This window comes from Elephas maximus, chromosome 1 (assembly GCF_024166365.1).
Source record: "Elephas maximus indicus isolate mEleMax1 chromosome 1, mEleMax1 primary haplotype, whole genome shotgun sequence".
NCBI classification, from domain to species: Eukaryota; Metazoa; Chordata; class Mammalia; order Proboscidea; family Elephantidae; genus Elephas; species Elephas maximus.
In genome coordinates, this window is record NC_064819.1 from 1,624,662 (window position 1) to 1,637,106 (window position 12,445).

The window sequence follows — 12,445 nt, forward strand, 5'->3', positions numbered from 1 at the left end:
CATCGCCGTCAAGTGGATTGTGACTCATAGTGACCCCATAAGGACAGCGTAGAACTGCCCCATAGGGTTTTAAAGGAGCAGCTGGTGGATTCAAACTGCCAACCTTTTGGTTAGCAACCAGGCTCTAAACCACTGTGCCACCAGGGTTCCAAGCATAATAACGGTTAAAATGTACTGAGCACTGGTATTTTATATTTTAACTCATCTAATTTTTTTTTTTTAATTCTCAAATCTGTGCCGTGAATACTATTGAGTATACTATTAGATATTATCATCTTCTCCGAGCCAACATCTATTAAAATGACAGAGCCAAGAGTCAAACCCAGATTGTTGGGCTAGAAAGCCTGTAATATTAATTGCTACACTACACTCTCGCCAGATGCTTAAGGCAAAGAAACACCGCGGAATAAAAGCACACAATAAAAAGCAGAGCAACTGATGCCTGAGAAAATAGAGCTAATGTAAGAAAGGGAAAAAGATAAAGTAAAAAATTATATTTAGAACTTCTATTTCTGGGGGAAAATAACTATAAAGACTGAAAGATGAAATACAAACAAGATTAAGTTTTAAATGTATAACTGAGCTTACAAAAAATTCAGGAAAATTTCTGGAGATTCCAAACTAAAAGGAAGCAACAATATGGACTGAAAAGATTGAAGTAACTAACCCAAGGGCTACCCTGAAAGTGATATTAAAAACCTAGAGACTTGAGTTTTAAAAGTCCTTCAGGAGACAAGAGAAGAACTTTGATCCCATGCAAGGTGGGGGATGAAATTAAGACCCCCCAAAAAAGTCAGGGTAAGCTTTAAATAAATCCAAGTACTGGCAAAGAAAAATGATGAAGTTATTTGCCTCACCCTTATATGTGGGTGGAGAAAAGAGCAACAGAAAATGTCTCTACTATGAATTTGTTACTACAACACAAAGGTCAGCTGTAAGATATTTAATGTGACAATTGGAGAATTTTGAATATGGTCTACAAATGAAATGAGAGAACATTTTTCAGAAAGGAAAATGACATTCTTTAACTTAAAAAGGAAAGTTACAAAACAACATACAGAATATGATCTCATTTGGGTAAAAAATATAAAGATATGAGTGACAGTCTTGAAAATGACTCCTGAAAGACATCATGTCCTAATCCTGGGGACTGATAATTGAGTTAAGGATCATGAGACGAGGAGATTATTTGGGATTATGTGGGTAAGCCCTAAATGCCATCGCTAATGTCCTTACAATAGAGAGCAAAGACTTCATGGAAGAAGGCAACGTGAGCAGCTCTGTGATTGCATATTCTGCAGGATCTCCAGGGAAAACAATGGGAAGACTCAACTGTAGGAACTCAGAAAAGCAGCCAGAGGGTTGCAGCAACTGTGCCAGCACTGAATCCAGAAAAAGGCCACTTTTAACGATAGGAAAGCTGTAATTGTCTACCGCCTGTGCCCCCTCCCTCGTCAGCTTGGTGGTGTGGCCATCTTAAACAGGCAGCAGCTATGAGCCCTGCTCTCAGAGAGGGGCCTGATGACATGATTATCTATGTAGAAAATCTAATGAAGTCTACAAAAAACTACCAGGACCAATAAGGACACTTAGCAAGTTTGAGGAAAATAAGGTAACATACAAAACTCAATTCTGCTCTTATATAAAAGCAAGAAACAATTAGAAATTGAAGTTTAAAAATCAATACCATTTATAATAACAGAAACCCTGGTGGTGCCATGGTTAAGTGCTACAACTGCTAAAACCAAAAGGTCAGTAGTTCGAATCCGCCAGGTGCTCCTTGAAAACTCTATGGGGCAGTTCTACTCTGTCCTCTAGGGTCGCTATGAGTCAGAATTGACTCAATGGCTACGGATTTGGTTTTTTTATAATAGCACCAAAGAATTTGAAATATACTATCTAAGGATAAGTCTGACAAAAGATGTGCAAGAGCTTTACAAAGTAAAAGTACAAAGCCTTGTTGAGAGCACTTAAAGATGGTCTAAATAAATGGAGATGTACTACGTTCATGGATTGGCAGACTCAATATTCCTAAGATGTCAATTCTCCCCAAACTGATACACCGCTCAATGCAATCCTACCAAAATCCAAGCAGGCTGTTTTGTAGACATTAGCAAACTGATACTAAAATTTATATGGAAATACAAAATACCTAGTATAGCTGAAACAGCTCTGAAAAAGAACAAAGTTAAAGAGTGTCATGGATTGAATTGTGTCCCCCAAAAATATGTATATCAATTTGGCTAGGCCATGATTCCCAGTATTGTGTGCTTGTCCACCATTTTTTCATCTGATGTGATTTTCCCACGTGTTGTAAATCCTACTTCTATGATATTAATGAGTTGGGGTAGGCAGCCATTATGTTAATGAGGCAGGACTCAATCTACAAGAGTGAATTGTGTCTTGAGTCAATCTCTTGTGAGAAATAAGAGAGAAACGAGCAAAGAGACAGGGAACATCATATCACCAAGAAAGCAGCATCAGAAGCAGAGTGCATCCTTTGGACCTGGGGTTTCTTTGCAGAGAAGCTCCTAGGTCAGGCGAAGATTGATGAGAAGGACCTTCTTCAAGAGCTGATAGAGATAGAGAGAGAGCCTTCCCCTGGAGCTGACGACCTGAATTTGGACTTCTAGCCTACTAGGCAGTGAGAAAATAAATTTCTATTTGTTATAGTGATCCACTTGTGGTATTTCTGTTATAGCACACTAGATAACTAAGACAAAGAGTTAACATTACCCGATTTCAAGACTTATAAAGTGACAGCTAATCAAGAAAGTGCAGTATTGGCACAAAAAGAGGCAAACAAATAATGGAACAGAATAGAGAGTTCAGAAATAGAGCCATACATACAGGAATAAATGATTTTCAACAAAGATTAAAAGGCAATTTAGTGGCGCTAGAACAATCGGATATCCATTTGCAAAAAAAAAACTTCAATCCATACTTCACGCCATATGTAAAAATTAACTCACATGGATCATAGACTTACGTGTAAAACCTAAAACTATAAAACTTTGAGAACACAGATGGTAAAACTATTTTGATCTTGGGTAAGGAAAAAAAATTTTTTTAGATACACTACCAAAAACATAGTCCATAGGAGAAAAAAGATCAGTTTTTCATCAAGAAGACATTATAAAGTGAATGAAAAGAACTTGTATCCAGAATATATGAAGACTTCTCTAAAATCAATAAGGAAACAAACTAGCCAATTTAAAAAGTGGGGAGAATATTTGGACGTTACCAAAGATTGTATATGGATGTAAAATAAGTATATGAAAAGGCGGTCAACATAATTAGTCTTTACGGAAATGCATATTAAAACCACAATAAGATAGTAATACATACCTACTAGAATGTCTAAAATTAGAAAGACTGATCATACCAAGTGTCGGTGATGATATGGAGGAATTGGAACTCTCATACACTGTTGGTGGGAATGTTAAATGGCACAACCTCTCTGAAAACCGTCGGCAACTTCTTAAAAATTTAAACATCCACCTACTATGTAATTCAGCCAACCCACTCCTAGGTATTCACCCAGAAAAATGAAAGCGTACGTCAACAAAATAAATTGCACAAAAAATGTCTATAGCAGCTTTTTTTGTACTAGCCCCCAAACTGGAAACAACCCAAATGTCCACCAACAGGTGAAGAGATAAACAAAATTGTGATACATCCATACAATAAAATTTATTTATCAATAAAAAGAATGTGCTATTGATGGGTGAATGTACCCCAAAATAATTATTCTGAGTGAAAGAAACCATACCCCCCATCAAAAAAAAAGACAGAACAAGTTCAGGAGACGCTAACGCTCCCCACATGTGTTCATGTTCCCTCTCCTCTCCCTCTCTCACTCACACACACACACATACACTTTCATAAACATGACAGAAAAACATAAATCAAATTTGATTAAATAGTATAAGTCGTATTATAATCTTACATTATATTAGTTAACTGGCTGGTTAAAAAGGAGGAAATGGTAATGCTGCAGATATTAAAATAACAATTCAATAAAAATTTCAGTTCCTCAGTATAAAGGAAAGGGACAGTCAAACATTGTTAGAGAGACTATAAATTGATACAATTTGACATATCTATGAACAATTAAAATGCACAAATCCTTTGACCTGGTGATTCTACTCAAGGGAATTACCCTACGGATATGTTCAAACAAATACAAAGACGTACATCCACAAGAAAGCTTCTATGTGGCATTGAACAAATGAACAAAACCTAAGACAATTTCAATGTCCGTCACCAGGGGTGTGGTCAATTAAATATAATTCTAGGTAGCCATTAACAAGAATAAGGTAGCTCTGTTTGTGTTGATAGGACAAGTTCTCTAAAACATACTGTATTATCAGCTCTTTATAAGTACAGAACAGTGTGTTAAGTACGTCTTCATTTGTGTCTTAACCAGAGTATGCATACATACATGTAAATAGACATATAAATGCACATGTGTATCTATAGGCATATGGATATATCACATGCACATAGGAACTTTCTGGAAGGATACATAAGAAACTGTTGACGATTGTTCCTTCTGAGACTTATTTCTTGAGGAAACTAGGTTTTCATTATTTACTGTACTGTACAGTTTTAATATTTTATCATGAGCATTGCTTTCTTTGTAAAGATAACATCAGTTCTTTAGAGAACTAGCTGATAGCAGCCTAAAGATTCTAAAGTCCCACTTGTTTAAGGACATGAATGCATGTTCATTAGAGTGTCTTTGTCTTCTAGAACCTTTGAAGAACTCTAATTTCAAAATGGGTCTTCCATTCTAGAATTATTAGAAAAGTAATGCAGTAATTGTACTGTATCTTGATTCATTTGTCCGGTGCTAGATTCCAACAACGTATAAGGTATGGTGATCCATCCCAGCACCTTCATTTTGTGACCCCTGAGATGTCGTCACCTTGTTTACAGTATCGTAGAGTGGATTGCTCTTCTCTGTGTAGCTGGCATAGGGCTGCGCTTCATCCTAAGAAAGAACTCAAAGTCAAAATCAATTTTTAAAAGCCAGAAAATCATCATAGAAACTACGTTTTTCAAACAGGTGGGCCCAGCTTTAGCATCTACTAATAATACTTTGTGTCTCTGGGCTCACATGAACATAAAAGCAAGGCTTTATGCTGAGATTTTATTTTAAAAAAATGTATATTTATTGATAACTTAAGTCCCAGTGTGAGATGACAAAAATGGTGCAAAAGTTGGAATGGAGAATGAAGTGATATGAGAAGTGCTTCAAAGGGGAGGGAAGCCCTGCTGGCGTAGTGGTTAAGTGCTACGGCTGCTAACCAAAAGGTCGGCAGTTCGAATCCACCAGGCGCTCCTTGGAAACCCTGTGGGGCAGTTCTGCTCTGTCCTATAGGGTCGCTAGGAGTCGGAATCGACTCGAAGGTAACAGGTTTTTTGGTTTTGGTTCAAAGGGGAGAGTTGGTAAGACTCAGTGAGCAACTGGTTATAGGAGATTAATGAACAGAATAGGTTGTAAGCTTGGGTAAGAAGGAAATGGTAATGGTATCACCACTAAAAAAGGGAAGTCAAGATTAGAGGTCATTTCCGGAGGAGGAAACACCAGCTCTCCAAAGACGACAGTCCAAACTAGGTGAACAGGAGGTGTTCCGTAGGATGCAATACTTCACAGGATGAAAATGTGGCCTTTGGAATGGAGCGACGGTACTTGGTAGTTAATTAGCGAAAGGAGTGCACCTGGCTGTCAGCATTATAAAGCCAGAATTTTTACTTTTCAACTGAAACACTCATAGTGACGCAAATTGCAAATTATGTGACTAGTTTTCCAGGCTACGTGGCTTAAAATTTTGCAAATGTCCTTTTTCATCTTACCTCCTCAAAAACTTGAATAGTTTCTGTTTTTGTTGGTTTACATTTTCTGGAAAAAGAAATTGGAGTGAATGCATAAAACTTCATTATTTAATTAAAAACGGGAAAAAAAAGATTATACTATTAACATTTGTGGTTCATTTTGGTAAAAGCCATAACAAATCAGAAAAAATTACAGAAATGAGTGAAGAATACTGCTTGGAGTTAGTACACACATGCCCCAAATAAGATGATTCCAGCTTTTAGAAAAGGAATTAAAATTATGTAACAGAAGCTTGAGGTAACACAATATATGCGACATCTCCTTGATACACGAAAGATTTGTTGTAATTCTTTTCTTAAATAGAAAATTAGCAGACCAAGACCCTGCCCCATACGGCCTAATTTATCATGTTGCATGTCTCAGGAACCTACAAAATCCCTCTTAATTCAAACTAAGTCAACTCTAACAGCTTCAGGATGCTTTTCTTGATTATGGGAGAACCGATGCTAACATGGAAACACTGGTGACATAGCGGTTAAGAGCTATGGCTGCTAACCAAAAGGTCGGCAGTTCAAATCCACCAGGTGCTTCCTTAGAAACTATATGGGGGCAGTTCTATAGGGTCGCTATGAGTTGGAATTGACTTGACAGCAGTGGGTTTTTTTATGGATGTTAACATCTTAATTTCACCCTGACAGTCGATTCCATATTTCTGATTCTTTTCTAGCATCAATAAAGCTAAAGAAGGAAAAAAAAAAAAATTGTCAATACCTGCAGCCAGTGGTTTTCAAAAAATAAATAGATAACACGATGATCAAGATAATAAGAATTGCAAGGGTGGTGTACATAATTGTTGGCCTTGCTGATGTTCTGAAATCTGTAAATATAGAAACAAAATTATGTGGTACAACAATATCTTATGATACATGAAACTCTTTTCTGTGATCTTATTTTAAACACCTCTGTCCCGTTAATAGCTCTAAGAATGGTTCTAATGAAACTGTTGATCAATTTAGACTCCAGAGTTCCCAGAAAGACATCATCTTATGTCAGGATTTGGTCACTTTTAAAGACAAGGATTCATGAGCGGTGGATCTCTGAAGGAGAGACAGAGTAGCTCTCTCTGTTGTAGAAATAGCAGATTGCTTCTCACCTCCAATATTTGGAAATACGTGAGGCACTGTAAACAAGGTAGTTGGAAAAATAATCCTAATTCTGAGTCACTTTTCTGCCAGGGCATTGAAGCTAAAATAAATGTATGGCAGTGCCTTTAAAATGGATGTTAACTGCTGGCAACAGTGCACCGCTCAATATTACAAACTGCTGGTAACAGTATAGAAAGTTCAGTTTGACAAGAGGATTAGTCAACAAGGAAACCACCAGCTCTGCAGACAGTGGTTTCAAAACCGGGCTCCTTGTGTTCAGCGAATGTGGCTCAGGGCAATGGAAGGAGGTGAAGTGGATGGAGGCCCAGCAGCTGGCACCCCTACTCCCCGCCTCCTTCAGCAGTTTGTTTTTTTTATCATTTTCAGTATTGGATTTTTCAGGATTTTATTTGAAAAAGAAAGGTTGGCTTGACAGCTAAAACAACAACATGGTTTCAAACCCTACTCTTTTTAGACGCATGAGGTCTCTTTCATTAGAAGTGTACTTGGAGAGGCTCAGGATCTGCCCGGAAGGATGACACGGAGGAAACCCCTGCACTAGGTGGGGACCCTTCCGAGTCTAAGATTCTTCAAGTATGACCTCGTTATAATGCTGAATGGTCTGATTTCATATGTAACCAGGGCACAGTTATGCTTCTCAGTAAATATTGCTAACTTCTTTAATTTAAAAAAAAGTCACAATTATCTACTTTAAGAATGGGTCATTCTTAAAGTAGAAATACATGGGTTTTTCTCTTTCCCCTTCTTCCCAGGAAAATGTCAATACAGAAAATTTAAACAGATATAGATGGACCTGAAAAGGCAAAGGGAACAGGAATGAAGACAAGAGCAGATGAGAAATGTCAACTTGTTTGCAGGAAGAAGTAGAACAGACCCGAAAAAGTAGAACAGAAGAATGAAAAATGGTTACTGAGTGGAATAAGTAAAAATTCCAGTGCCCACAGATCTCCAGGAAGCGTTAGGGTAGGAAGCACCAAAGACAGAGGAAGGGGGATACTGGCTGTGAAGTGTGGGACTAAAAGATGGAAGCTTGTTTGCAAGTCTGTAGAGAAAGCAGGTAGACTGCGGAGGGCCCTGGCCCACCCAGCACAGCCAAGTAACTATACCTTCCTCAACCAACAAACACCAGGAAGTTTCGTCTATAGAAGATGAACTGGAGAGAGTCCAAAGTCAAGGTTCCAGACATAATGGAGACTGGAGATAAGGTGCCAGACTGAAGACAAGTGCATTAAAGGAAAGCCTGAGTTCTGAACAGTGAGACTCACACACACATAGTCACCTCTTTGCTCCCAGAGCACTGATAGGCTTCTCGAGCTAAGCCCTCTAATACAAGAGACTGGAGAGTTTCTTTTTCCACAGAACCTGAACAGCCTCTGAGAAAAGACCTTCAGATGCATAATGAATTCTCAATTAAAAAAAAAAATGCGTTTGCCACCTTTTCACCCTAGCTAGTTGATAAGCCACACGTACAGATAGTAAAGCTTCCAATCAGTTCTCTAGTGCTCACTCTGAACTGAATGGACAGGCAAGGATTACCAAAGGGTTAAGGAAAAACTCACATGTGGAGGAAGGGATGAAAACAAATGTCAGGGAGGCAGAAGGAGCTCAGTTTAAATAGACAGGGGCTTACGCAGAGGAGGAAGGCAAAGCGGGTGAACAGGACAACAGCTCTTTGGCAGGTCCCGTGACCAACCAGGTCAGACTACAACAAGGGCATGGGAAAACCCAAGCAGGGATGGCTTCAAGAAAAACAAAAGGAATTGCCAGATTACCTCATAAATTTGACCATGTGGGAAATAGTATTAAGAGGGGTGTGCTAATCTTATCAATGAGTTTAGCGATAATTAACAATGTTGTTGTTGCGTGCCACCAGTTCATTCCAACTCACAGGCACCCTCTAGGTCAGAGTAGAACTACCTCATAGGGTTTCCAAGGCTGTAAATATTTACGGGAGCAGATCCCTAGGTCTTATCTCCCACTATTGGCTCCTGTGTTTGACCTGCCGACCTTTCGGTTAGCAGTTGAGCTCTCAACCATTTCACCACCAGGGCTCCTTTAATTAACAATAGGTACATAGATTACTAAGAAAACAAAAAAGTAGAGTAATGAAGTCCAAGAAAAACAAAAAAGTTACTAAAAAATATTATGAGTTTATTGCCTGATTCAACACTTAACAATATTTACATGTTCAAAAAAATGGAAACTGGCTACTTTGTTTTACAAAAAATTGCTCCATGACTGTATATGAAGGACAAACAAAGACGATAAAGCTAAATCCTCATCTACCACTAGAGGAAGTGGGTACACGAGGTCTAAATTTGGTATATGGAGAACGAGCAGAGCCAACATATTACTGAGAAACATCTCAAGATTTGAAAGTACTTGCCTCTGCGCAGCTGAGTGAGGATGGACAAGTAGGAGTCAGGGGTAGGGCTGATGTTTTTCATAATAAGCCTGATAGAAAACTTGACTTTAAACTATGGGTGCTCTGTTGATTAAAATAATATTTAACTTTTTAAAAAGTAGTTAACGGGAGTAGACGGGAGCAGAGAGGAGAGAACTTGAACAATGATGAACTAGTCAGTGTTGCTGTTATTGTTAGGTGCCGTTGAGTCGGCTTCAACTCATAGCAACCCTATGCACAACAGAATGAAACACTGCCCGGTCCTGTGCCATCCTTACAATCCTTGTTATGCTTGAGCTCATTGTTGCAGCCACTGTGTCAATCCACCTTGCTGAGGGTCTTCCTCTTTTCCGCTGACCCTGTACTTCTCCAGAGACTAATCCCTCCTGACAACATGTCCAAAGTATGTCAGACGCAGTCTCACAATCCTTGATTCTAAGGAGCATTCTGGTTGTACGTCTTCCAAGATAGATTTATTCATTCTTCTGGCAGCCCATGGTATATTCAATATTCTTTGCCAACACCACAACTCAAAGGCATCAACTCTTCTTTGATCTTCCTTATTCATTGTCCAGCTTTCACATGCATATGATGCAATTGAAAATACCATGGCTTGGGTCAGGCGCACCTTAGTCTTCAAGATGACATCTTTGCTCTTCAACACTTTCAAGAGGTCCTTTGCAGCAGATTTACCCAATGCGATGCATGTCTTGATTTCTTGACTGCTGCTTCCATGGGTGTTGATTATGGATCCAAGTAAAATGAAATCCTTGACAACTTCAATCTTTTCTCTGTTTATCATGATGTTGCTCATTGGTCCAGTTGTGAGGATTTTTGTTCTCTTTACGTAAAAAAAAAAAATTTTTTTTTTTTTTTACGTTGAGGTGCAATCCATACTGAAAGCTGTGGGCTTTGATCTTCATTAGTAAGTGCTTCAAGTCCTCTTCACTTTCAGCAAGCAAGGTTGTGTCATCTGCATAATGCAGGTTGTTAACGAGTCTTCCTCCAATCCTGATGCCCCATTCTTCTTCATGTAGTCCAGCTTCTCAGATTATTTGCTCAGCATACAGATTGAATAGGTATGGTGAAAGAATACAACCCTGGGGCACGCCTTTCCTGACTTTAAACCAATCAGTATCCCCTTGTTCTGTCTGAACAACTGCCTCTTGATCTATGTAAAGGTTCCTCATGAGCACGATTAAGCATTCTGGAATTCCCATTCTTCACAACGTTATCCATAATTTGTTATGATCCACACAGTCGAATGCCTTTGCATAGTCAATAAAACACAGGTCAACATCCTTCTGGTATTCTCTGCTTTCAGCCAGGATTCATCTGACATCAGCAATGATATCCCCGGTTCCACGTCCTCTTCTGAAACTGGCCTGAATTCTGACAGTTCCCTGTCGATACACTGCTACAGCCATTTTTGAATGATCTTGAGAAAAATTTTGCTTGGATGTGATATTAATGATATTGTTCTATAATTTCCACATTCAGTTGGATCACCTTTCTTGGGAATAGGCATAAATATGGATCTCTTCCAGTCAGTTGGCCAGGAAGCTGTCTTCCATATTTCTTGGCATAGACGAGTGAGCACCTCCAGCGCTCCATCTGTTTGTTGAAATACCTCGATTGATATCCCATCAATTCCTGGAGCCTTGTTTTTCACCAATGCCTTCAGAGCAGCTTGGACTTCTCCCTTCAGTACCATCGGTTCCTAATCACATGATACCCCTTGAAATGGTTTAGTATCGACTAATTCTTTTTGGTATAATGACTCTGTGTACTCCTTCCATCTTCTTGTGATGCTTCCTGCATCACTTAATATTTTCCCCATAGAATCCTTCACTATTGCAACTCGAGGCTTGATTTTTTTCTTCAGTTCTTTCAGCTTGAGAAACACCGAGCGTGTTCTTCCCTTTTGGTTTTCCATCTCCAGCTCTTTGCACATGTCACTATAATACTTTATTTTGTCTTTTCGAGAGGCCCTTTGAAATCTTCTGTTCAGTTCTTTTACTTCATCAATTCTTCCTTTTTGCTTTAGCTGCTCGACGTTCGAGAGCAAGTTTCAGAGTCTCCTCCGACATCCATCTTGGTCTTTTCTTTCCTTCCTATCTTTTTAATGACCTCTTGCTTTCTTCATATATGATGTCCTTGTTGTCATTCCACAACTCATCCAGTCTTCGGTCACCAGTGTTCAATGCATCAAATCTATTCTTGAGATGGTCTCTAAATTCAGGTGGGAAATACTCAAGGTCATATTTTGGCTCTCATGGACTTGCTCTCATTTTCTTCAGTTTCAGTGTGAACATGCATATGAGCAATTGACGGTCTGTTCCACAGTTGACCCCTGGCCTTGTTCTGACTGATGACATTGAGCTTTTCCATCGTCTCTTTCCACAGATGTAGTCAATTTGATTTCTGTGTGCTCCATCTGGCGAGGTCCATGTGTGTAGTCGCCATTTATGTTGGTGAAAGAAGGTATTTGCAATGAAGAAGTCATTGCTCTTGCAAAATTCTATCATTCCATCTCCAGCATTGTTTCTATCACCAAGGCCATATTTTCCAACTACTGATCCTTCTTCTTTGTTTCCAACTTTTGCATTAAAATTACCAGTAATTATTAATGCATCTTGATTGCATATTCAATCAATTTCAGACTGCAGCAGGCGACAAAAATCTTCTATTTCTTCATCTTTGGCCCTAGTGGTTGATGCATAAATTTGAATAATAGTCATATTAACTGGTCTTCCTTGTAAAAAAAAAAATAAATTTTTTTTTTTCCTTGTAGGTGTACGGATATTATCCTATCACTGACAGTATTGTACTTCAGGATAGACCTCAAAATGTTCTTTTTGATGATGAATGCAACACCACTCCTCTTCAAGTTGTCATTCCCAGCATAGTAGACTATATGAGTGCCTGATTCAAAATGGCCAATACCAATCCATTTCGATTCACTAATGCCTAGAATATCGATGTTTATGCATTCCATTTCATTTTTGACAATTTCTAATTTTCCTAGATTCA

General features: G+C 38.7%; 1 protein-coding gene across 6 annotated transcripts in view; it reads right to left on the bottom strand.

Moving 5' to 3' along the window:
- CD200R1 (CD200 receptor 1) overlaps positions 1-12,445 on the bottom strand; it is a 108,874-nt gene that overhangs the window by 60,496 nt on the left and 35,933 nt on the right. For 3 of the 6 annotated variants that reach the window (XM_049876188.1, XM_049876171.1, XM_049876216.1), the window contains 3 exons: positions 6,614-6,719; positions 5,863-5,908; positions 3,306-4,996 (listed from right to left, as the gene is read on the bottom strand). The exons of the other annotated variants lie outside the window; for them this stretch is intronic. In XM_049876188.1, the coding sequence (XP_049732145.1) occupies positions 4,856-4,996; positions 5,863-5,908; positions 6,614-6,719 (293 nt within the window). In that variant the 3' untranslated portion in view covers positions 3,306-4,855. Of the gene's footprint in view, positions 1-3,305; positions 4,997-5,862; positions 5,909-6,613; positions 6,720-12,445 lie in introns of those variants that run through there. 6 annotated transcript variants of the gene reach the window in all.